Genomic DNA, 26,439 nt, shown 5'->3' on the forward strand with positions numbered 1-26,439 from the left:
AAGTATCAAGAGCATAAAGAACAGCAAGAGAATGGTGAGCAGAAATTCAGGACAGTGGTAACTTCTGAGGTGGGGAATTTATCATTTCAAATTGGAAAATGGTACAATGGGACCTTCGAAAGTGATGACAGTGTTCTCTTAAACTACGTGACAGGCACCTAAGTATTTTGTGGTATCGATTGATATGCTTTATGGCATACCTGGGCTTTTTTTCATATTCATTACATGCTTTTAAAAAAGTTTTATTTTTCTTTTAATTTTAAAAAGATTTTATTTGTTAGAGCGCACAAGCAGGGGAAGAGGCAGGCAGAGGGAGAAGCAGACTCCCTGCTGAGCTGGGAGCTTGATGTGAGACTTGATCCCAGGACCCTGATGCAGGACTCCATCCCAGCACCCTGGGAACATGACCTGAGCCGAAGGCAGACGCTTAACCGACTGAGGCACTTGGGCATCTCTAAAAATCAGTTTTAAAAACTATAAAGCCAACTGGGAAATTTCAGAGTCAGTAATTGATGGTAAATTCTTCAGATTATTAACTCTTTAGCTAGGCCCGGAATCATATCTGATTGTTTCTCCATTCTCTCTCTCTAAAGCTGCCAGAGTATATTTGAAGACATGGGGTCAGACGGGATTGAAAAGCTTAAAACTACTTTCCAGAGAGTGTCTTGAACATATCTGTGCACTCCTGTGCCTGCACTGCCCCTCTTCCGTTCTCCCCTCACCCCTTCCCTTCACATACAGCCCCGTTAAGACCCAGACTCCAAAGAACCTAAAGTCAGGAAATTCTGGAACTTCATAAACAAAAACCATTAATCACAAATGCATTTGATTTGTGAACACCCTCCTGTGAGGGTGTATCGTAATGCAGACTTGAGAAGCTTCTAACAGCTGGTAAAACTGCCAGGTGAACTCCCAAGTGACCAGAGGCTGAGGGGATTCAGTGGACTTCCTACTGCAGTGGGGATAGCTCGGACTCCAGGCAGGAAGGGCGGGTTGTTCAAGGCCCCGTCAGCAAGTAGGTCTATTCCGGGACTCACCGGCAGACACAGAATCGAAGTGTGCTAAGATNTAGGGGCCCGGGGAGGGGGGGGGGGGGGGGGGGGGGGATAACCGGGAGGGGCTGCCCATGAACAAATGAGGAGCAGGCCACACTTGGTGGCACGGTGAGAGAGCTTGAGGAGAATGCAGGAGGTGGGGTGACTTGGAAGAAAGGGTGATCCGCATTAGCAAGACTGAGAAAAAAAGTTGCCAAGAAACCTGGCGCCTCAGAGTTGTGTTCCGCAGTTACACAGTTATGCTAACCCTACTTGTAAAGAGCCATTGATCCTTTAAAACATGTTAATATATTTTTATTTTTTAATTGAAAAGAACTTTATATGTTGTTTACATTTTAAAATCAGACCTATAAATGAAAATCTTAACTTTGTAAATAGAATCCTAGCAAATACTTAAAGATGCACAGAAGCATTGCTTTTTATACACAGCAGGTGTGGAGCTGGGTAATCACAGACATCTTTGCAATTAATTATTACATTTGAGAATTTATTCTGGGTTATTTACATTCATTTTGGAAGTGCCACTCTTCTCCAGGTTAAATTAGAAGAGGGGTCTTTAAGCTGGAAATAGGGGGTTTTAAGTAAGCTTAAAATTTTAAAGACATTTTAATTTTAAAACATTCACATTATTCCTACTTGAAGTTCCTAATATAATATACATTTTATTCTATAGTTACTACCACCAGAGAGTTTTAAAAATTCATTCTTAACACTGAATGTTATTTTGCATATCCTGCTGGTGCTTATTATGTACCAGACATGCTGTAGGCATTTTATATACAGTGGTTTATTTAATCCTCACATTAACTAATGCTTTACAGTAGAGCCTCTTACACCCATTTTAGAAATCGTGAACTGAAATAGAGGTGTCCAAGCTCGCGTGGTTATTGAGTGGTAAAAAGCAGATTCAAACCCAGGCAGTTTGGCTTCAGTCTTAATTTTAACTTTAACCATCATGTTACGTTGTTTGTTACTTCCTGGGCCTTAGAGAGTGTTTGCTAGACTGTGCATTCTTCCCTCTAGCAGGTTTTACTTGTCTTTGCTGGCCTAGTAAGTTCTTAGGGTTGTTGATACGAGGAATCGCCATGTTGGGATTTAAGAGTGACATCTTGCCAGTTTTTACCTTTGTCACTTTGAGCCAGTCACTTCATCTCTTTGTCTTTCCTGTATCTGTAAATATGAAAAAACTGAAGTCATGCAGAGATTTAAAAGAGCTAGAGTGAAAAATGCAAGGAGAATCTAGAACGTTGTGCTGTGAAAACAGAGACTCCCTTCCGGGAGTTTGTAGGCAAGCCTTATCAGCATATTGTAAGAGCGATAAGAAGCATGCGCAGATACCTACTGGTAAGATACTGGTGATAGAAAGTAAGTTCTGTCTATAGAGAAGCTGGAGTGATCAAGGAAAGGGGCTTTATATGGAGGATTACAGCTGATCTAACCCTGAAGACAGCAGTGGACCTTTATTCACAGTAGCCAGACGGGGCTGGCATGGGGAGTGCAGGTGTGGTGTACAGTGCTAAGGAGTTCTGTTTAGTCACTAATACCATGTAGAGAGATTATGTATCAGCCTGTTTAATTTGTAACACCAAACAGATTTCTGCCATTATTCTTACACTCAGGCTGTACTTCTGCATTTACTTTCCTGAGAGGGCAATATAACATGTCATCGATAAAAGGGCAGCTTTCAAAGCTGAGCGTTGGGTTCACATCTTCACTGCAGGGGCGCCTGGGTGGCTCAGTCGTTAAGCGTCTGCCTTCGGCTCAGGGCGTGATCCTGGTGTTCAGGGATTGAGCCCCGCATCAGGCTTCTCGCTGGGAGCCTGCTTCTTCCTCTCCCACTCCCCCTGCTTGTGTTCCCTCTCTTGCTGGCTGTCTCTCTCTCTTCTGTCAAATAAATAACATCTTAAAAAAAAAAAAAAACTTCACTGCAAAGCTTATAGCTTGGGTGTCCTTTGGTGAGTTATTTAAAATGTATAAATATCAGTTTCCTCACATCTGAAATGGTAATAAGTTTCTGCTATGTAGCTTTATTTCTGGGATTCAGTCAGGTAATCATTGTAAAGTACTTAGCACAGTGGCAGCTAGCGTTCAGCAAATGCCCTTTCCTCTCCTATGCCCAAGTAATGGCCTGGGCAAGCTGTGGAGAGACTGTGGGGCCAGGAGAGGCACAGTGGCCCCGTGCTCCTCCAGGATCGCTCTGCAGTGTCACAGCATGTGCAGCGTCCGGGAGGGCCCCTGCTCCTGACCTGGCGGCGAGGCCCAGGAATCTGCTTTAACAAGCTTTCCCATTTGCGTGTACATGAAACATTGAAACCCGCTGGTAACAGTTTTTGGTTAAGAGTAGGGCTCTGTAGTCAGGCTCTTCTGGGTTTGAAGGCTGGCTTTGCAAAGATAGTTATGTCTTCTTGGGCAATTTAACCTTTTCTGTCAGTTCTTCCTTGTAAAATGGCATAGCAGTTGTAGCTCCCTGATTGTATTAACTGTGAGGATTAAGAGTTAATACACATAAAGCACTTAGAATGTTTGGCACACAGGGGGTACCCAATAAATGTGGCTGTGCTTATGTACGGTGAGTACTACGTTAGCGTCCAGCTGCTGCTGTCACAGAATACTACATATCAGTGACTATTTTTACTATGTTAAGGTTCTGAAAGTCACAAGTCAAAAATGGGTCTCGGTGGGCTGAAACGAAGGTGTCAGCAGGACTGCGTTCCTTTTGGGAGGCTGTAGGGGAGAATCCATTTTCTTGCCTTTCCCAGCTTCTAGAGGCTTTTGCGTGTCTTGGCTCTTGTCCTCCTAACCATCTTCAAAGCCAGCAACGGCCACTCAGGTCTTTCTCACTTGCATTGCTCCAATACTGACTCTTCTGCTTTTCTTTTGCCTCTTTCGGGACTCTTGTGATTACATCAGGCCCACCCAGATAATCCAGGATAATTTTGAGGTCAACTGATTAGCAATCTTAATTCCCCTTTGCTACAGAACCTAACACGTTCACAGGTTCTGACGATCAGGATATGGACATCTTTGGGGACCATTGTTTTGTCCACCACAACTACTGACTTTAGATGGATACTCAGTGCATACCAGCATTGGTACTGCTCTTCTCCTGGAAACTTGCTTTCCTACTCTTTTCCTCACCTCTTCCAGTCTGTTCCACCTCTTTCTATTCCCTAACCTGCCTCAGGTATCCTTTGTCTCAGACTCAGTTGAGGAAATAGAAGCCACCAGATGAGAACTTGCTCATCTGTCCACAACTATGTGCTTAGCTATGTAGATCCATCTTCTGCTGCTTTGCCTCTGTAATAATGGAGGCAGTTGTCTGCCTTTCTGTTCTTAAAATCCTGGTACTTGTCACCCCACCTCCCCTCATTTTTAGATTTTTGTAGATGATGCGTAGGATCTCCCATCTTTAAAAAGCCTTCCTCTGGGGGTGCCTATATGGCTCAGTCCGTTGAGTGTCCTGCTGTTGGTTTCAGATCAGGTCATGATCTCAGGGTCCTGGGATTAAGCCCCGAGTGGGGCCCCGCACTCAGTGGCGACTCTCCCTCTTCCTTTCCCAACTCCTATGCGCCTCCCCCCACTGTGCTCTCTCTCTCTCTCTAAAATAAAATCTTTAAAATAATAAATAAGTAAACATCCTCCTCCGGACGCACATCCCTTCTCTGGTTTCTCCTCCTCCCTCTTACTCTTTAGCTCCCTCTCAGAGCACCTCTTTCCGCCTCTCGGTAGTTCAAGCAGAAGCCTGGAAACTGCCCTTCTGACTCCAGGCCAGCCCCGCACCTGCAGTCTGCAGATCTGCAGGTCCCTGCATCTGCCTGTCAGTCTTCATGCCAGCTGCCCTCCGCCCAGGCCAGGCCATGGCTCCTCCTGCCTGCGCCTCCCTGCACCCTTCCTCATTCCATAGCTCCAGTGTGCTTTGAAAACTGGAATCAGACTTGGGTCACGCCGTTTTTGCCGCATTTAGGATAAAACTCAAAAATAAGAACGTGTTAAACTGGACCTGCTGCTGCCACCCTAGGCTCATTTCTTCTGTCTCTCCCTCACTGTGCTGTAGCCACAGTCTCAGATTGTCAGATGCTTCAGGCTCTCTTCTGCTCCAGAGCCTTCCCAGGGCCCTGAATCCTGCCCTCTCCTGTCTGTCCCTCTCATCACACCCCACTCTCCTGGAGGCTGCAGCAAGCTGCTGCCTGTCCTCTGTCTTCATGACTCATGCTGAGCTGAGGAAGACAGGGCTTGAATCAGTAGTTTCTTTCAGGACCACTCAATTTCATTCAGACATTTTTTGCTGAAAAATGTATCAAATGAATTGTCAGTGTAATAGTTGTCATGCTACAGATTATGAGCACCTTTTTACAGATTGCAAAAACAAAAAAGTTACTTTCCATCTTGCACATCTTACTGTAAACATAGCTGTGGTTATAATGGAGAAAAACTGTAAAAATAATCCTTTTTCACTTCTCGACTGGGTAACAAGAGTTTTTGGTACCAACTAGAACATTGGTGTGTGTGTACTGCCTGGGGTACAGTTCCCAGGTGTTCTTGCCCAGCCCACTTTATCAGATAAACCACGACCTAGCTGTTTGTGGATGAGGAAAGAGGTGGCATGGTTATTTTATATCTTGTAAAACATTACTTTCTTGTTAATTTTTATAGTGACTCTTCCTGATGACCTGACACTTTATTAATATTTCTTTATGTATCTTATGTTACAGACTATTCAGACTATGAAGACAGTTCTCTAGAATTTCTGGAAAGGTGCTCTTCTCCACTAACTCGATCTTCTGGGAGTTCTCTGGCTCTGCGAAGCATGTTTACGGAGAAAAATACAACATATCAGTACCCAAGGGCAATTTTGTCAGTTGATCTTAGTGGTGAAAGTATGTGTAATCATGTAATGCTTAAACAAGTCTTAAGATTCTTAAATGGGGAACTGATGGAAACATACTTCATTGAGGGCTTATCTGAGCAGGGCACACCATTTAAGGAGTTATCCCAGAAACTAATATGAAAATCTCAACATTAGAAAGTTGAGCTACTTTTTTTTAACTTCCATAAAGTAAAATTGGCTTTTATCATTAATTGTAGGACAGATGGTGAGGGAGCTCCTAGTGTCTGCTACGTACTGGTTATGGGTATTTTACATGCAGATTTGGAATCTGTCAGGTTGCTCTGCAAGCTGTCCTGGCGGCTGGGGGAGTTGAGCATGCTCACCTTCAGGGGCTCTCAGCAGTAGGAGGGAGACTCTCCCACGTAGACCCTGATGGCAGTGGCTGGAGACTAGAATAAGGGATGGGGTCTTCATCTTATGTAAAACCCCAGGGATACTGACGGCTGAGCTCACTTCTGGCCTTCTTTCTTCTGAGGGCCCGCTATGGTAGGTCCTAGGTGATGTGTTTTCGTTTGCATGGTTACCACTTCCTTTCTTCTAGGCCTAACTCCTGTCTAGCCTACTGTGGAAAAAAAGCGTCATCTTTCCTTTCTCCTAAAATAAGCACACGGCTTTTGAGATTTATCATTTTCGAACATTGAAGGGAGGGAGGAAAAAGTCCCTCTTCCTTTTCTAACAAGCACAAGTCCCCTGTTCCCTTCTGGGCCAGTGGCTTTTCACCCCAGGTGTCCGTGACAGCTGCCACTGTGATGCTTTGAAACGACCAATCCAGAGATGCACTGCAGGGCACGAAGGAGATTTCCGGGAGGGTAGATGGAGTTTCTGAGTGATTCTTTGGGTTAACAATTACATAAGGACACTCGTGTTGGAGCCATCAAGGTTGGAAAGTAATCACTTTACACAGAGTGCTGGAGAACAGAGGGAATATCTGGCTGGCAGTGCTGCTGGAGCTAGATGTGTGAGAGGGAGTGGCAGGAGTGTCACGGGTGTGTGCCCCCCCCCCCATCCTGCCCGTGTGTGACCAAGCACTGAGCTGGGCGAAAGGACGGGTGTTGATATAGGGCGCAGGTATTTGGCCAGAAGTTTTCAAGTGTTAGCATGCGTCAGAACCACCTGGAAAGCTTGGTAAAACACCTTTCTGGGCCTCCTCCTCAGAATGTCTGACGCCTAATGAGTTCCCAGGTGATGCTGATCTGGAACCCACACTTAGTGAATATGTCTGAGAAAATAGCCATGATAGTTCAAGGAGTAGCAGTTGGAAGAGAATGGTGTTCCTGTGGCCACTTGGAGCTGTTGTCCACATGGTATTTCAGTGGGAGAGGGAACTTTTATTTGGTTTTCTTTTTAACTTTGAACCCATGGACGCATTTACTCAGCCCCTAGAATTCAGCCAAGCATTTGCTTGATGCTTGGGAATCTGGCCAGTATGTTAAATTTGCATTCTAGCACCATAAAACCTGGTTATTTTGGCCATGAAAGCATATGTGAGACACACGCTAATTCCCTTCAATGATAATAGTTTTAAATGTATTTATTCTATTATAATTGCCATCCATATAACGCCACACATATGCTGCAACCATGTTTATTCATGTTCTGGTCTGCCGTTTTGAAACATGAACTTGCATTCAGGAAGGCCCAAGTTAGAAAATACTAATTTTGGATTTAAGATAGTAAGATGAGGAATGAATGAAATTTCCCCTCTAGGTTCTCAAGACTACTCATATTAGAAGGAATTTATGATGCCTCATTGATTTACTCCTTGAAAATTTTCCTTTATTTCTCTAATATCATTTCTACTGACCTCACTTTCTCTAAGATGTCCTAAGACTCTAAAGAAAAGAAAATGTTAATTTTTCTGTAAAACATTAACTTTTGATAAGTCAAAATAAAACATTCAAAAATAGGAAAAAATCAGATTAGAAGCTGGTAAAAGAAGCACTAAGTCATGAAGTATTTAAAATGCAAACAGCATGAATTTTTTCAGTTCAAATTCAGCCAACTTCTTTCTGGTCTGATCGTCTGAAAAGAGAATTTTCTGTGGCTACGGACTCCCTCCTTAGCTCTTCCAGAAGCAATCTGGAGCGGCTTACTGTGTACGGCAGGCTTGACTGTAAGCACTGCAGGTGGAGCTTTTGCAGTGCCGAGCCCTTGCTGCTGCGGCCTGTTGATACTCTACGGAGGGAGGCGAGTAAGGAGTCGGTGAAGGAATGGCGCAGACCACGGCGAGAGGCTGAGACACTGAGGCAGGAGGAGCCACCTCTGTGGCCGAGGCGCTCCACTGACTGGCCTGCAGGGGCCTCACAGCAGCGGGCAGGTCTTCGACCACGCGTCTTACGCATTTCTCCATCCACCCTCCCGGCAAACATTTAGTGGCCTGTCATCATTTTTTCTCCTTTGTCATAAATAAATACTTCCTTGTGTTTACCTCGATTTTTTTTTTCCCCCTCAGTGGCCTGGGCTAAATTGTCCTCTTTGACATCAACACTGGTACAAATACAAACCTAAAACCTGGCATTATGTAGTGGTCATCCGTACAGTCTAGTTTCTAGAATATACGTACTTATTTTTAAAAGATTTTAATCCAAGGGAAATTTTGAAAATTTGTAAATTCCTTAGGGAAGCCCTGGTCCCAGTTTAAGGAATACTGTTGACGTCATTGAGAACGCAGGCTCTGGAGTCGGGTAGTCCTGCTATGCAGTCAGCTTCACCGTTAGCTGGCCTCACTGCTCGAGCGAGGAAAGGATCTTCTGTTGGAAGTGTTCAGTATAGTCCTGCTGCATAGGAAGTGCAGTGGTGGCTGCGGGTACCAACGCCACTAAGAATAGTAATACTGATACTGGACTTCCAGGCAGTCTCCTTCCCTTTGCTCAAGTGCCTTGGCTGTGGTACATAGAGCAAAATCCATTCTTTTTACAACCCCTGATCCTGGGGAGGTTGAAGAGCACTAACGTTTGTGAAGGTGTTCGAAAACTACGCAAATTTGAATTGCTATCACCCTTAGCCATTACCTCGATAAGCAGCAAGACTACAGGATACTTTCCAAGTTACTTGTAATAGTGTAGATGTTAAGATGTAAAGTCAGTCATAACTAGCGAAGCTTCAAAAGTCATTTGTTTCTTTGTTTAGAGACAAATACTCTAATTCCATTTGTTTGGCCTTTCTTAATACTTAGTAGCTTATAATCACTCCCTTTAGCTCCTTTCTATCTGGAAAAATGACACAAACATAGGAAAATATATGCTGAGTATACTTTTGTGTATATTCTAGACTTATCAGATGTGGAATTCCTAGATGATTCTTCAACAGAGAGTTTGCTTCTCAGTGGGGATGAGTACAACCAGGACTTTGATTCAACCAATTTTGAGGAATCTCAGGATGAAGACGATGCACTTAATGAGATTGTGCGGTGCATTTGTGAAATGGATGAGGAGAACGGCTTCATGATCCAGGTAACCAGTCGCCCCTGTTGGAGCGAATAATTATTTCAGGTGCTCAGCAAGCACAACAGGGTTTCCATGTTCTTTCCTCACTCATGGTCCTATTGAAGGGCAGGTCTCCCGCTTATCACGTTTAAAATCCCAGTAGTGATGGGAAAATCTCTAATGAAGTAGACTGCTCTTTCACCTAAGGATCACCCTCCCTTTACGAGAGTATTGAGTTTGAGGTCTTGAAGCTGAAATTCTGGAAGCCATTCTTTGAAATCAGTAGGGTGGGTGAGCGTCCACATTGAAGGGTAGAGTGTAGCGGCCCTTTTCTTATTGGCCTGGATCCTTGTTGCTTGTAGCCCTTCAACAGGCAGATTCGGAAATAAACGTTTCCACTACTGTCAAAAATTGTTGCAAGGATTAAGCATTACAAACCACCTCTCCCTGTAGAAAGGGGTATCTTTAAGAAGAAAGAAGCATAACCCGTGTTCTGTGATGACATTTGGAAGATTTGGAAATGTTAGTTACAGGAATGAAGAAAGAGTAATGTTTTTTCTTCCTCTTCAAAGATTTTCTCAAATAAGGGAACTACAAATTTATAGGGTCACCACACAGGTAGTACTTTTAAGAAGTCACTGCTACAGGCACTCCTATGAACTTGTCTTAAAAAAAAAAAAAAGTCCACACTTTAATAAGCTATTTTAAGGATGTATTTGCCTAAAAATTAGTGGGAAATAAGTGAGAGCCATAGTTTCGCACGCGCGCACACGTGTGTGTGTGTGTGTGTGATTCATCTATCAAGGCACATTTTAGTAGCTGCACCAAGAGGAAGTTCATCATATATCGGCCCTTGCGTCATTGTGTGGAATAAGAGTTGAGCTGTGGGCGGCAGCCAGAGACCGGCCATGGCTAAGTGAAAGGAAGGGGATTTGTCTGTCTTTGTAGTGAGCAGACCAGTGGTCATAAGCGCTCCTGTGTTTTCTGGCAGTGTGAAGAGTGCCTCTGCTGGCAGCACAGCGTGTGCATGGGGCTGCTGGAGGAGAGCATCCCCGAGCAGTACATCTGCTACATCTGCAGGGACCCTCCCGGTAAGCCTCTTCCCCGTGCTGGCGGCCGGGCGCCGCAAGATCTGGTTACCGGTTCCGTAGTGTACCCGCTGTGGAAGATACTGTTCCTTCTTCATCAGTTAAAGTCTGTTTCCATGTTGAAGTTTTAAAATATTTTTCATTGTTTGTTACAGTTTTATTTTCCATGTTAATTATCTAGACCAGAACATTAGTCTTGTTTCATTAGCGTAACTACTGCATTACTGGAAGGACAGGGTTATATACGTCTTTTTCCTGGAGAAGAAGTAGTCCTGTAGTGCGTCCCTGTGTATTGATTTCTAAATAGGTTTATACGGAACTGTATTCTGAATGTAACTCCTCGGGATGTGGTTTTAAGAAAGTTCCTGATTGCTGCATATCCAGCTTATTGTAGGTAGATGGACTCTCCGATGATCGCGGTCTGACCCTTTATTTTACCGATGAGACAACTGGTGCACGGAGAGTCGCATGCCTTGTGCACAAGGGTAATACTAGACATGGCAGAACTGAGATGAAAACCTGCCCTTTTTGACTCCCTGTCCAGTGCCTTCCTCCCATGCCAGAGGCTCTTTGAATAGCAAGGATTTGCATATTGCATATACTTTCAGCTGCCCAAGCAGAAAAAAGCTAGATATCCTCAAAAAAAAAAAAAAAGTAACATTAGGGAGCAGGAGAATGATTCAGACCCATATGAATGTAGACATCTGTTTATTCATTCAGCAGCCTTTATTGAATGCCTTCTATTTGCCAAATGCTGGTAAGAGGTAAGATGATTGATTGTAAGCGTGCTTTCCACTGTCTCATAGTATAGTAGGCATCACAGACACATAAGCAACTCATTTAATAGACATAGTATTGACATTGAAGATGTAGGATTATACAGGACCCTGTGAGCTCTTGAAGAGGAGTCCTTATTCACTTAAGTAGAACTCTGTATTTCATCCAGTTCAAAACAAATGTTAGAGAACGGGTACCCCGTCTCATTTCTGTCCAGCCCTCTCAGCCTTTCTACAGGACAGAGGACAGACACATAAGAAATGGAAAGCCTTACACTCCAGGTTCCTCTGCGGGTGTCCTCTGCCTTTGAGCACACCGTTCATGGAGTGTGTTCTCCGTAGTGGGCGGGAGGCCCCGGGGTCGGAGGAGCTCTCGCAGTGCCAGCTCCTCAGAACTCTGTCTTGCTCTTCTTCTGAATTTATTCTTAGTACCAAAGCTTTTCTTGCTTACTGAGTAGTGTTAGTAAGATGGCAGTGGAAGGAAATCTCTAAGTGGAATCCTTTGTCATTTTAATGTCTCCTTCCTCCACAGGTCAGAGGTGGAGTGCAAAATACCGCTATGATAAGGATTGGTTGGATAATGGGAGAATGTGTGGGTTATCATTCTTAAAAGAAAATTACTCTCATCTCAATGCCAAAAAGATAGTTTCCACACACCACCTGCTTGCTGACGTCTATGGTGTCACGGAAGTCCTGCACGGGCTCCAGCTGAAGATCGGCATCCTGAAGTAAGTGAGGCGCCGCGGGCACGGGAGGCCGGTGTTTGAATTCCCAGTGATCAGGCGGCCTTTTGAGGGTTCACGTGAGCAGTTTGAAAGACGGATGAGAGATTTGAATACATTTTAACTTTTGAAAATAGACACGATTAATAAGCATTTTGCTTCCTGCCTGTTGTGCTGGAATGAATAAGCATGATTGAAGGTCACTACCACCTCTGCTGTTCCAATCAGTGTTAGTCCCTGCCCGGCTGTGTTGTGTGCTTGCCGTATGCACAGAATTAAGTGCAGCTGCTTGGTGAACCCGGTATTTTGTGTCCTGCTTCAGGAATGGTGTCAAGATGAAGTAGATTTAAGAGTGTATTTTTTAAATTACCTAAAGATGGACTTTGAAGGGACCAGGTATATAATCCATGCCTCTGTTGTGCACTGAACGGGGTTTAGTCACCCCAGACTCTTTTCCCTTAAAACAAACCCAAACCTGAGCCTCCCTAAGTAACATGTCCGAGTGTTCTTGAAGCCCTTGTTTTCAGTTCTTCCTAACTCCTAGTCAGAATTCTTCTCTTAAATATTTTATATAAGAACAGGATGATTCATTGGTTCTTCACAAGATTTTCTTCATTTTGACTCACTTGCCTGGGCCAGAAACTTGCCGTTTCCCCTCATTCTGTCCTCGTCCAAGTACCTCTTACCTCAGCCTGGTGTGCCAAGGGCATCTATCCACTGTAATTCCTTCACATTGTTCTGTGCGTTCCTGTCTCTCTTCACACTGTCCCAGCCCAGGCTGTTCTTTTCACATGAACCATTGCCACACCTTTTTAGTTCTCTGCGGCTCTGGTCTTACACTCTTTGAGTTTATCCTTCTTACTGTTGCCAGTGTGATCTTAGTAAAAGATAAACAGGAGCTTGGGGCACCTGGGAAGCTCGGTTAAGTGTCTGCCTTTGGTTCAGGTCATGATCTTGGGGTCCTGGGATCAGTCCCCATGTCTGGCTCCCTTCTCAGTGGGGAGTCTGCTTCTCCCTCTGCCCCCCCACCGCTTGTGTGCGTGCTCTCTCTCTCTCAAATAAAATCTTTTTAAAAAGATAAATAGGAGTTTGTCTCTTTTTCAGCTTCATACCCCACCGTGTCTTCCTGGCTCTCCAGCACGTGCTCTGAGTCCTTCCCTGATATGTATCCTGTTGTTCTGTTGCCATGTTTTCCCTCCCCCCGTTGTTCTCTCCAAACATCACAACTCTACCAAACCATAATCCCTGAGTGAAGCCTGCTTTATCATAGTTACGAGCCTTTACTCACACTTGGAACAACCTTCTACCACTAGTCTTTTTGGCAGATGCCTTTTCATGATACCTGCCTGACGAGGGCTGATCACATACCCTTCTTGGCAGACTCCTTACTTACTGATGTTGGCACTTCGGTGCACTTTGTTTTCTCATGTCCGTCTCCCCTTACTAAACCATGAATTCCTTTAAGGTACAGCTTTTGTCTTATTCATCATTTTGTTCCCAGTGCGTAGAGTAGGGATAAGTCCTTAATGATTGTTCGATGTAATTTGCTTCTGTGGTATGTCATAAATCTGAATATGGATTTCTTTATAAAAAGGGCATGCAAATGCTAAAACTTGAGGGAAGAGCTAACTTATTAAAAAGAAAGTCTATTTCATGCCAGAAATTAGTGCTTTAATATGAGATTTCATTTAATCCTTATAATAAGCCTAAGAAATAGGCCTCCTCTCATTTGACAGATGGATAGTCAAAGATAGAGGTACTTGTCCAAGCTCAGTGACAGAGCAGGACTCGGGCCATTGGACAGACTGCAAAACTAGCTTTCTGTTGTGCCTTTACTGTGAACGAGTTTTAGTGTTTTCTGATATTAAATTATTAGAGGTCCAAAAGATAAAATGTATAATTTCAGAACAATACTTGGGAATTAGAAGAAAAGTAATTTGACCCCTGGGTGTTTATCTAACCTGGAAATAATTAATTCATGAACATTATTGAGCTCTCTGAAAGGTTTATGCCTCCTGAGTATTTCCCTTTCTAATCAATGCTGATGAAAGAATTCCAGTTTCACTCACTCACTGCAGAATGTTAATGACTAGAATTAGCTGCAGTATCACACTCGCATGGTTAGCGACGGTGGCGATAGAAGGGCGTTGTCCTAGGCTGTGGGTGGGGCGTAATCGGGGCAGCCTCTTTGGAGGCCGCTTGGACAGTACCTATCACATTTACAATGTGTACCCATTATCCAGCTCTGTGTCTGACTGGAATATCCCCACTCGTGTGCAGAGATCACACGCACACACACACACGTCTATAGGTGGGAATGGGCTGGTGAGCCTGGACTGTGGAGCCTGAATACTGTTCGGCTACTAGAGTAAGAGTGAGGGAAGTGTCTGTGTACTGAGAGAGCAGGATGCCCATATATGTTATCTATGAAGAAGGCAAACTGAGAGCCCCATTTGTATAAAAAGAGAAAGTATATGCTTATCCATTCAAAAAATAATTTTATATGTGTAGAAAATGCCTGAAAGATTATACCTCAGTTTTTTATGATTGCCATGGTAGGGAGGTTTTTACCTTGTATGCATTTATTGCCTGAATTTTTTGTCATCAGCAAGTATCACTTTTTAATTGAATGAGGATTTTAAAATACGCACATATAAAAGTTTTTTGTGTTGTACAATCAGTAGGAAAAGAAGTGCATCTATTGAATGATGATGTGAACTATCAACATAATTACATTTATCATTGCCTTTTTTAAGGATTTTATTTATTTAACAGAGAGAGAGAGCAGGAGCTGAGGTGGGGGTTGCTGAGGGAGAGAGAGAAATAGACTCCCTGCTGAGCAGGACCCTGAGATCACCACCTGAGCTGAAGGCAGATGCTTGCCTCACTGAGCTACCCAGGGACCCCCATCATTGCTTTTCTACCCAAGTATTATTTCTATAAAATTGTGAGAATTCAAACTTTGGATTAAATTCTGGCAAGTTACCCTAAAGAACACCTCTGCTTTCGTCTTGAGCCCCTGCCCTCCTTCTAGCTTGGTTCCCTTGGTGAGTCGAGGTCTAGAGCAGAGAAGTGGGGACCAGTCTGTCTGAGTCAGCACACTCACTGTACAAAAGCACGGACAACCAAGGGTTATCTGTATCATTTTACTTTCTGAAATTTATTATGGCACTAAACTTGTTTTTTGTTGTTGTTGTTGTTTTTTTCCCCCCGGAACTGCTCTTTCTCCAACTTTGCTCTAAGGAATAAACATCATCCTGACCTTCGTCTCTGGGCTTGTTCTGGGACGCGAAAAGACCAAGATCAAGGAATTGCTGGGGTAGAGAAAAAAGTAACAGTGCAAGACACAGTTAATGTAGAGGAAAAGAAATACCACGTACAGAACCATAAAGAACCACCTCGTTTGCCCCTAAAAATGGAAGGAACTTACATAACAAGTGAGCACAGTTACCAAAAGCCACAAAATTTTGGTCAAGACTGCAAATCTCTCGCAGACCCTGGGAGTTCAGATGATGACGATGTTAGTAGTTTTGAAGAAGAACAAGAATTCCACACAAAAGATAAAAACCGTTCACAATACTCAGTGAAAGAAGATGGAATGCCCGAAAAGGTATAACTAGTTCATTTGTTTTGGCTTGGAAAATATGATAGACCATAGGAAAATTTTATAAAATAAAACATACTGAATTCCCAGTAACATTATTCTTACCTTCCCAAGTTCACAAATGTCTTGTTAGGGTAAAGACATTTTTTGCTTTCTCTATTAGAAAACACTGACCATTTGAACATTGAATTATCACCTAATTCAGAGTTGTAGTAATTTAGTAAACTTTTGCCCCATCAAAGTTTCAGTTTTATAAGCACACTTAGATACCTCAAAAAACCATGAGCCACGTTTTTTTCCAAATGAAGATGTCTGTGTGTGAGAATGTGTAAGTGTGTGTGGGTGTGTATATATTAATACAATACGTGTTTCAGATAAAAGGTGGCATTCTGATCTTTCTTTTAAAAATTTTAGCATACTTGTTTATGCATATCAATTCCATTATGCGATACACTGAATTCTTACAGCTCTATGTACACTGACTTTCTACAAGATTTTTTTCCTATTCATAGGGATTGTTGTAGAAATATTGTTTCTTCATTTCTCATGGATTTTCAACTAGCAATGCCGCTTCAAAATTAGCTGTTTATTTTTCTGGACTGTTTTATTAAGAAATCACTATAAATACATAAATTTGGGAAGCCTATAGTTCATGATATTTGCAGCAAATGATTTTGTCAAATTAATATCGCTTTTATGAAATGAATTCTTTCTGGTGAGTCTGAGTTCAGGTTTTTTGTGTATATGTTAAGCAGTTTGCACTTTTTAAGGTTTTAAGAGATTTTTATCTTTCTCTTGCCTCACTGATTTAACTGCAAGAGTTAATTACAGTCTGCAGTTAATTAGACTTTAAACTGGCCCTTGTCAACTTCCATGATTTTTCCATCACTGCTTTCTGCCTTCACTCCACTTATGTCATTAGTTTAGATTCATTGAGGAACGGGTTGGTCTAAATGAGCTGGGCTTTCTCGTTACAGAGTATAATTAACAACATTTCTTTAGCAAGTCTTGTTGAATGCTTCCCACCCTGTGGAGCCCCATGCTACCCTTTGTGAAGAGACATGGCAAGCATATTTGCCCTTGTAAGGACCATCAGATATAATTTAATTATGTGCTAGCACTTCCTTTAAAAATATCCTGAGTCAGATTGGATTTCACTGATTGTTGTGGTAATGAGGTATTTCGTGTATCTTTCCTGTTAGACATTACATTTCTCCCAATTTTGTTTTTTTCCAATGGTTCTTTGAAGAAGAATCCAGCTGAAAGGAATACGGTATTTATTTATAATGATAAAAAGGGCAGTGAAGACCCAGGAGACTCACATCTTCAGTGGCAGCTCAATCTCCTTACACACATAGAGAATGTGCAGAATGAAGTTACCAGCAGGATGGACCTAATAGAAAAAGAAGTTGATGGTAATTTTAAGAAAGAACTAAAATACAGTGACTATAGTATGTAAAATGTGTTTGTTGTTGTTATGAAGACATTGTATGAAGTGTATTAAATTACGGGATGAGAGCTGTAGGTGCTGTCACCCTGATGGAACATCTTGCTCCTTCACATCGCATTTAAACACAGCTGGTGTTTGGGGTCTTTTAGGCTGGAAACAATATGACTGGATAGTATGTCATTTTTTTTTTTAAGGTGGATATTTATTAAATACTTCCCATCTGCCGGGTACAATATAGAGCAAATAAGGAATATGTATTAGTTTCATTGAACTGTGTTTTTTTTGGAAGTCAGTGTAAGGGGCATAAACATATTTAAAATATGGGGAAGACATTTTGTATCTTTGCCTCACTGTGGTCAGTAGGAAGTGAAATTAACAACAAGAAACTCCCCCAAGCTCAAGTAGGTAAACCTTTAGTTTGCACACACATTTTCAAATGGTTTCCTTTGATATTTTTAATTTTATCACACAGGGGGCTGAGGAAAGATTATTATCCCCATTTCATAGTTGAGAAAATAGGGTAATATTACCTGATTCCTAATCCAGTGTGTTTTTTTTCCTAACCTCATACATAAGATTGTATTCCTTTTTTTTTTTTTTAATTTTACCCGATAGTAAGTTAGAGCTCCTACTGCTTTGTTTTTCCCTGAGAAAAGAGGAAATGGAAACCCATTCCAAAAGCATCTTCTATTTGGTTTAAGCTAGTTTTTTGTTACTTTAATGTTTTGAGTAGATTTGAATGTTTGAGTAGAAATGCAATTTGACACTATCCCGTATTATTAATAAAAAGTGTGGAATAACTATTGCATTCTGCCTAGACTTCTAATGTGCTTTCATTTTTTTTAAGTAATGATAAAATAGTGGGACTGAAAAGAACACTGAGAAATTGCCACCTCCTTTCTTTTGTTAAAAAGAAGTTCCTGATTTAAAAAAAAAATGGTTAGAGTAGCTAAATTTCATTTAAAATGAAGTAGAGATGTTTTAAGTCTAAAGTAAGAGGCAGCCTCAGCAGGCACAGGAAACTGTTTCCTATTCCAGAAGAGAGTAGATGGAGATACTCAAAATGAAATTACTTTAAGCCTATAAAGGGAAAAATTACCTAAAATAAGAAAAGAAGTTTAGAGCTCTTGTGGGATAAGATATAATATAAAGGATGCTAAAGCCACTCAGAAATGGCTTGAGTATATCTGTGGCCTTCTAGAGAAAGGAACGTGAATTCTGTCTCCATCCTTTTCCAGCCTTTCAGTTATACCATTTTGTGACTTCTTCCATTTGCCATTTAAATTTGTTTGTTCTGTTCTCTCTTTTAGTTCTGGAAAGCTGGCTTGATTTCACAGGGGAGTTGGAGCCACCTGACCCTCTCGCAAGACTGCCCCAACTTAAGCGCCATATCAAACAGCTCCTAATTGACATGGGCAAAGTACAACAAATAGCAACTCTTTGCTCAGTATGACAACAGTGAAAACCTAATGAAAAGAACGTGCGTCTGTTTGGTCGATAGTTTTTATTATCCACATGACTGCTAAGTGGATGGTTAAAAAGCGTAGTGATGTTTGGTCATTTACTGATTTGTGACATCAATAGGATGGTGCCTTGGAAAGGAAAATGAAGAACAACCTTTATCAAGGAAGCTACTATTAGAAAAAGCTTATGAGCAAGCTACATGATAATGTGTCATATGCCAGGGATCAATGCAGTTGAATACAATTTATACCAAGGAAATTGAGCTGGCAGGATTTTTCAGTAGTTGCTTTCCATGAAGCTTGAGATATGTGTAGAAAGAAATATGGTGTGTTCATATAATTTTTAGTAGAAAGATCCTTGTAATAAACCAGCATTTGGCCAAAAGCAAAACTGTAGAGGCAAGGAAATTCTGGAGAGTTCTATAAGGTTGCTATATGAACTTTCTTCTCTGCAGTTGATCCATCTGCACTGAAGTTTAGAATATTTAAACTTTTATGGGATCATGAGCTGTTTCTTAGGTGATGAATGTCCTTAATCAGAAAACTGACAGTGGAGCCTCACTTCTGGGGAAAACAGTTGTGGAATTCTGACTTCATTATGATTATATATTTAAAAATGCCAAATAATTGGAATTTCTTGCAGGCATTATGCTCATTATAAACAGAATGGCTTGCAGAAGGGTCAGTGTGCCAAATGACGATGACACTGCTGGAGAGAGAATGTTAAATGTTGTGGGAGTTCCACTCCCAGGTCTTGCGTATGCCATCAGCCCATCAGAAACATAGATGTCATGTAGACTATATATGTCCTATATATAGTTGAATTCAGGACTCAGGCATCAGCGTACAGTTTGATCCTGAGTATGCTTGGTGTTTGCCTTCAGATAAAAATTGTAAATAACCTCAGCTGGGATGAGGAGTGACAAAAATATCAAAATAATTTGTGGCTGTGGATTTTTTAACTGCTGGTAGTGGAATACTGGAAAAGCTTCATTTCTGAAGATGAATTTTATTTTTAAAAAACACATGCTCACTCAAAACTTTTAGCTTTGATCACAAATGGAGAAATTTCTGAAACCAAAGGCAACTAAGTTGCTGAGCTAGCTCTTGCTGGATTTCGGGCCCAGGTCCTCCTGTCTGCCAGTGCTCTTGCGAGTTGCGTGCCGCCTCCATGCTCCATACGCAGGTATGCGTAAGCGTGTGTGCTTGTTGGAAACAAACACTCAACGTACATATGTACATATCCTACACATATTTATATCTGCACATATCTAGTTTTATTACTATAGACTATAAGAGTTGGTGGTTAACATGAAATGTTACCTTTTAACAGACTGTTTTTAAAAATTAAAAATGTATGTACAGGTTTTGAAACTTTTTTAAAAAGGGGAAAAAGACTGTTCAGAGGAGGCTATTTGATGATATAACACTTGAATATTTTATGCCTCATTCTGTGTATCAGTTCTAGCGATCTGTGTAAATGCATTTGAGAACTGACACACAGTAAACTTGAATTTACCTTTGATAAGAATACATGCCACTGCACACTCAGATATTATTTAAATTTGCAAACACACTGTTCTATATGTAAGGTACTGTATGTAAAACTCTTTATTAAAACTATTCCACATATCCTAAAATTTCAGCTTGCCTTTTTGCGGCCTTATATTTTGATGTGAAGACGATTAAAAGAAAGTGCAAAACTGTCATTAGAAATTTTTATTGCCTTTTGACATTTTCCAACTTGACAAATGTGCCAAAGATCAACAGACATAAGATACTGTCCTGTGTATTTACTTGTTATACATTAACTTTATCAGAGATCTTATTGGGAAATGAAAAGCTTTAGTAGAGGTGATCGGGGTACTTGCTTAAATTTGTATATTAAAGTAAAAAAAAAAAAATAGTGCCTATATTCCATGTGTGGCGTAAACTTACTAATATCTGTATTATCTTTCATTTGTGTTAAAAATAATGGCTCTCATCTTTTCCTGTTGTGGTTAAATTCCAGACATTGAATTTGTATCTTTTTTTTTTTTTTTTCCAGAGTGGAGCAAATAGCATCCTTAACCTGTGAATAGTGGAGTTGCCTAGATTCTTGTCACATACACGGAAGAGCCTTTGTACCTAGTACTGCTCATCTTCTCAGTCCCTGGTGACCAGAGTTAGATTGATGTGCATTGTTCTTGTCGTACCTTATAATCACATCAGTTTCTTTGTTAGCGGCCAGCAAATGAAAAGTTCCATTAAGACTTAGATTACTAAATTTTTGCTCTGCTTTTATGTCTATGAATTGAAAGTCTGAATTTTTTAATTTAGATTTTTAAATTAAATCTACGTCAGATTACTTCTATGCACATATCCATTTAATTTAGAATATATCAACACTTGGTTGAAGTCTTAGTAACTAGTAAACTGAGCCTTTCCCTGTTTAAGAATATGGGTTGGTTTTTGAGAAGTAAGTCCATTGTGAGAGGTTTTGGATGAGTTTTCTTTCCACTTAGTCTTATGAAATATATGTCTTTGAGTATAAGTAATAAACTAGAGGGGGTGTTTCTTGAAAAGATGACTTTTCATTGCTACCCAGACAGAACCAAATGAGCACTGGGGGGAGGGATCCTTCGCATAGTACTGATAAATGTCATTTGTACTTCTCATACCTCTGTGTGGTCCTACTTACTTACTGTTCTCAAACTTAAAGACAACACAGTCTTTCCTTAAAGGAAATCAGCCACTCTCATAATTTCCTAGCACTCTTCTTATTTTCACTGACTTATTTCCTCTCACATATTCATATTCCACATGTTTGAAACAAAGCACCCCATTTCCCCTCCAGGCAACTGGACCTTCTCCACCTTCACTCGCTGAGGTGACATTACTCTGAGAGCCCCAGCTTGACTCACTGTCTGCCCGTATCCATCCCACCACCACCTGTGCTGGCGGCTCGAAACAGATGCTCTTTGCCTCCTTTGCCATCTCTAGTTTTTTATCACATCACGTTGTGGAGGTGTTAATATCGGCCTCCTGAAATTGTAACTTTGCCTTCATTGTAGATCATGAGAATAGTCACTTGCCAGGCTAGAGGATTCACACTTCCTGAGTGCCTGCTTTGTGCCAGCGTTGGACATTACCTGCAGAATCTCATTTAATGCTTGGTGTAAATAGTTGGTCAAACAAGATCATTTCAAGATGGGGAAGCTGAAGTGTAGAGACGTTTAGAAACATGTCCTCAGTAAGACTTATGTGACAGGTTCAAGATGCAAACCCTGTGCTGTTCAAGCTCATGGTCTTTTCCTAACAGAGCTGTGTTTCAACTGATTTTGTCAGTTCAGTTGTCTTCTCTGAAACTGTTAGTGACACCCTATTTCAAATCAGTTCTGTGTCATCCAGACCTCAAGTTCATTTAAGTACAGCCTCACTGCTAGGTAGGCTGCGCTTGTTTCCATGTCTTTCCTCCTTAACATTTCCCTCTTCTGGAAGATTCTCCTTTGTTTGCCTCTACAGACCTGGGCAGTTACTCAAGCTTCAGTTGCTCTTCCTTATCCAAGGCCTCCTCTCGTATCCTGCGTTGTGCATGCCGTGGGGGAGTGGCATCAGTGAGCGCTGCGCCTGGCTCTTGGTGGGGCAGGCGTGAGCTCTGCAGTTGCGCTGCTCACGTGTTCACTCTGGCAGTTTATTAGCAGGGATCTCTCTGAGCTTGGGTTTCCTTGTCTATCGAATGTGAATGATACCTAACAGAACTGTGTTGAGAGTTAAATGAAGCAAATAAAGCACCTAGAAGCTCTTATTAAATGGTGAAGTTGAAAATTAAATGCCATAGTCGCATTGAGCATCATCCTTGTGCCAGCCATCAGGTTATGTGGCTGGATATAGAACTACTCAGGTCATAGTCTATAGGCTAATAGAAACGTAGAAACTCTTTGTTTCTCAGAGATGGGTGATATCAAAGAGTACAAGGAGCCAGAGAGGCAAAAGAATAGAAAAAGATTGGTAGGTGGGGTGGTTTGGTGGAACTAGAATATGTACATTAACTAAAAAATGGTCTTCGAATGTTTTTTGACCTCTGTATAGGAATTTTGGAAAACTATAATCTCCTGGTACCTGTATCGTTGGGTACCCCGACAAGTGGATCTGAAGACAAAACTTCAGTATGTTTATTGTGTTTAAGAGATCAGCCAAGGAAGCTGGAGTGATGAAGACAGAAGAGTGTGGGGGATGGGAGGAAAAAGCCAATATTGGTACGCACAATTGAGGACACTGCTGTTGGCAGTGGAGCTTTGATTCTGCCATTTGAAACTATTCATCATAAATCTAAACGATTGCAAAGGGTGGGATTTCCAGTTTGTAAATATTGGCATATTAAAATCAACCTTCTATTTTTAAATGCATGTAATAGAATCAATCGTTTTGCTACTTACCGACATCTATTTTCAAAATACATGAGCAAGCTCTTTCTTGACATTGGGAACTCTTACGTGTTTTTACATTTTCTTTTTTGCCTTTCCATTTCACCTCCCAATGGAATGTTGCCTGCCTTTATACTTACAGGTCTTTATCATCCTCCCTTTTGTCCACAAAAAAAATTAAATCGTAAATTCCAATTAAATATATTTATAGGCTTCTTACTAGAATATCAAAATACATGTAGCAAACACTAATATTAGTGAATAGAAAATGGGAAAATCTACAATTAGAATTCAGCATTTCAACCCTCCTTTAATTGGTAGAACAAATAGAAAATCAAGATATAGGACACAAACAAATGCGAACACTCAGTTTGACCTAACTGACACACAACATTCCACCCAACACGAGAACAGAAATTTCCTTTCCAGGTGCATATGGAATACTCGGAAAGATGGACAGTATACTAGGCTATAAAACAGGTCTCATTACATTTGAAATAATTGAAATAATATATTCTCTGATGACAGTGGAATTAAACTGGAAATCCATATTGGTTATCTGGAAATCACCCCCCCCCAAATGATTGGAAATTATCTATATATTTGTAAATAACCATGAGTCGAAGAGAAAAGTTACAAGTAAAATCAGAAGACATTTTTAAATGAATGAAAATAAACACAACATGCTAACATTTGTGGGCTGCAGCTAAAGCAATATTAGAGGGAAATTTATAGATTGAAATGCTTGTATTAGAAGGGTGCAGATTTTAACTGTGATCATTTCACAATATATACAAATATCAAATCATGTGTATCTACAACTAATATTTGTCGATTATACCTCAATTTAAAAAACTGGAAATTAAGAATGGTACAAAATCCTTGATCTAAGATTTAAAAACTAGAAAAACAAGCATATTAAAATAGAAAAGGAAGGAAATATGTGCTGAAATCAATGACCTACTAAAGGCACAAGCAATAGGGAAGCCATGTAAACCAAAATGATTCTCTGAGCAAACCAATGAAATTGGTTAACTCCTACATAGACTATTCAAAAATTAGAATGGAAGAGGGAAATTACTGTGTGTCCAACCAACAATTTTTAAAAAATATTGTGAAAAATTATATGCCAATAAACTGGACAGCTTACATGAAGTGGAAGAATTCCTCAAAAGACAAATTACCAAAAGCGACTCAAAAAGAAATTAAACAAATCAAATTTGTAATTAAAAATATTCCCTGAATGTGAATTCTATGAAACATTTAAGGAAGAAATCTCAATGTTGCACCAGCACTGGGAGAAAATGGAGAAGAAAGGAACACTTAACTTTTGGAGACCCAACTTTGACCTCATTCCAGACCAGGAAAAGACACCGTAAGGAAAGGACATTACAGACAAATACATGGTCCTCTTGAATAGACCGAAGTCTTCAACAAAATATTAGCAATGTGAATCTGGTGATCCATTGTAAGGGTAATATGTTAAGATCAAGTTGAGTGTTCCACAGGAACACAAATTTGGTTTAATATTAAAAAAATCAATGTAATATGTCATCAAAATAAAAATATGTTCATCTCAATGAGAAAAAGCATTTTGTAAGTTTCAGAATTTATTCATGATTAAAAACTCAGAAGAGGAATGGACAGGAATTTGCATTACTATAAAAGGCATCAACTGACGAACTTACCTTAATATTGTAATGATAAATGAATACTTTCTTCCCTAAGATAAGAAGGCCAGAATGTCCACTTTTACCACTCCTATCCAACAGTTTTCCTGAGGTCCTGCTAGTGCAATATGTCACTGAGCAATAAGGGAAGAAAGATAAAAGGCATACTACTTGGAAGAAAGAAACATTTCCAAGTGACATGTATATGAAAAAGTCTAAGGAATCTACCAAAATGCTACCAGAACTAATATTTCTAAGCATTAGCAAAAAACGATTGGAAATTGGATTTAAAAAAAAAAATTTCAGCAGCATCAAAAATGTGAATACTTAGGGGTAAATCTGAAAACATATATGCAGAGCCTGTACACAGAAAAGTACAAAACGATGCCTAGAATAAAGATGAGATAACGAATAGAAAAATACACCAAGATTCTGGATTGGGAGATGCAATATCGTTCAGTGTTAGTTTTCTCAGAACTGACCAGTAGATATAATGCAATTCCAAGTAAAATCCCCACAGACTTTTTGAAACAGCAATTAGCAAGATGATTCTAGAACTTAAAATTCACAGGGAAATGCAAAGGACCTAGCATAGCCTAAGCAAATTTGAAAAAAAAAAAGAACAAAGCAGCACAATTTCTGATTAGGGGGTTTATTATAAAGCTACAGTCATTGAGATGGTGTAGAGATGGCAAAGAGAGATACAGATTGATGGTACAGAACAGAGAATCCAGAAATAGACCTAAGAAGTTATGGGCAGTTGAATGGATGAGAGCATTTGGTGTTGCCAGCGTTTGGTATTTTAGCCATTCTAAGTGGTGGACAGTGCTCTCTCGTTTTAATTTGCATGTAGGTGTCCAACTGCTCCAGCACCATTTGTTGAAAATATTATTTTCCCTTGAATTACCTAGCTGTCTTTGTCAAAAATCAATTGACCATAACCATGGACATTTATACCTGTACTCTATTCTCTTCCCATTGATCTGTGTATCTTCAAGCAACATCAAATGGTCTTGATGACCACAACTTCATAGTAAGGTTTGGAATCAGGCAGTGTAATTCCTCTAATGATGTTCTTTCTTACCTGTTCTTGACATTCCTGGGTTTGTTGATTCTTGATAAAAATTTTAGGATCAGGTTTTCAACTTTTAAAAACATGCCAGGATTTTGACAGGAATTGCACTGAATCTACAGATCAATTACTGTCTTAACACTTTAGTCTTTCGATCCAAGAGCATGGTGTGTTTCTCCTTTGGTTCAGGATTTCTGTACTGTTTTCTCAACGATGTTTTGTAGTTTTCAGTGTGTAGATTTTGTACTTTTTGTTGAATTTATTTCTAAATATTTAATTCTTAATATTGTAAATGGAATTTTTTTCAATTTCATTTCCAGATATTTAATTACTAGTAAATAAATAAAATTGATTTTTTAGTATCTTCGTGACATTGTTCAATGCGCTTATTTGTCCTAGAATTTTGTATATTCCTTAATATTTCCTGAGGAGGAGACGTAGGAGACTTCATAGGTACATGGAATGTAAGATCCTGGATTGGATCCTGGAACAAAAAAAAAAGGATGTTAGCGAAAAGCTGGTGAAATACACTGAAGTCTATAGTTAGTATATCGATGGCAGTTTCCTGGTTTGGTAATTGCAATATGATTGTGTAAGATGTTACGTTCAATGAAATTGATTAAAGAGGGAACTGTACCACTATTTCAAGCTCTGGGTCCAGTTGAAAAATCATTCCAAAATAAGTAAAAAAAAAAACAAAAAAAAAAACCACGTTAAGACACAAAGAATGAAACTTAATGCAAACTATCGACTTAATGTATAAATATTGCTCCAATAATTGTAACAAATGCACCACAGTAATGCAAGATGTTAGTAACAG

At 40.4% G+C, this 26,439-nt stretch overlaps 1 protein-coding gene across 4 annotated transcripts in view; it reads left to right on the plus strand.

The window, feature by feature from the left end:
- PHF20L1 (PHD finger protein 20 like 1) overlaps positions 1-23,104 on the plus strand; it is an 82,465-nt gene extending 59,361 nt beyond the window's left edge. For 3 of the 4 annotated variants that reach the window (XM_034668639.1, XM_002917615.4, XM_034668640.1), the window contains 7 exons: positions 5,768-5,932; positions 9,214-9,395; positions 10,360-10,459; positions 11,765-11,960; positions 15,198-15,564; positions 16,811-16,973; positions 18,319-23,104. In XM_034668639.1, the coding sequence (XP_034524530.1) occupies positions 5,768-5,932; positions 9,214-9,395; positions 10,360-10,459; positions 11,765-11,960; positions 15,198-15,564; positions 16,811-16,973; positions 18,319-18,461 (1,316 nt within the window). In that variant the 3' untranslated portion in view covers positions 18,462-23,104. The remainder of the gene's footprint in view (positions 1-5,767; positions 5,933-9,213; positions 9,396-10,359; positions 10,460-11,764; positions 11,961-15,197; positions 15,565-16,810; positions 16,974-18,318) is intronic. The other variant, XR_004627935.1, reaches the window with a different exon arrangement.
- The last annotated feature ends 3,335 nt before the right edge of the window (positions 23,105-26,439 follow it).

This window comes from Ailuropoda melanoleuca, chromosome 9 (assembly GCF_002007445.2).
Source record: "Ailuropoda melanoleuca isolate Jingjing chromosome 9, ASM200744v2, whole genome shotgun sequence".
NCBI classification, from domain to species: Eukaryota; Metazoa; Chordata; class Mammalia; order Carnivora; family Ursidae; genus Ailuropoda; species Ailuropoda melanoleuca.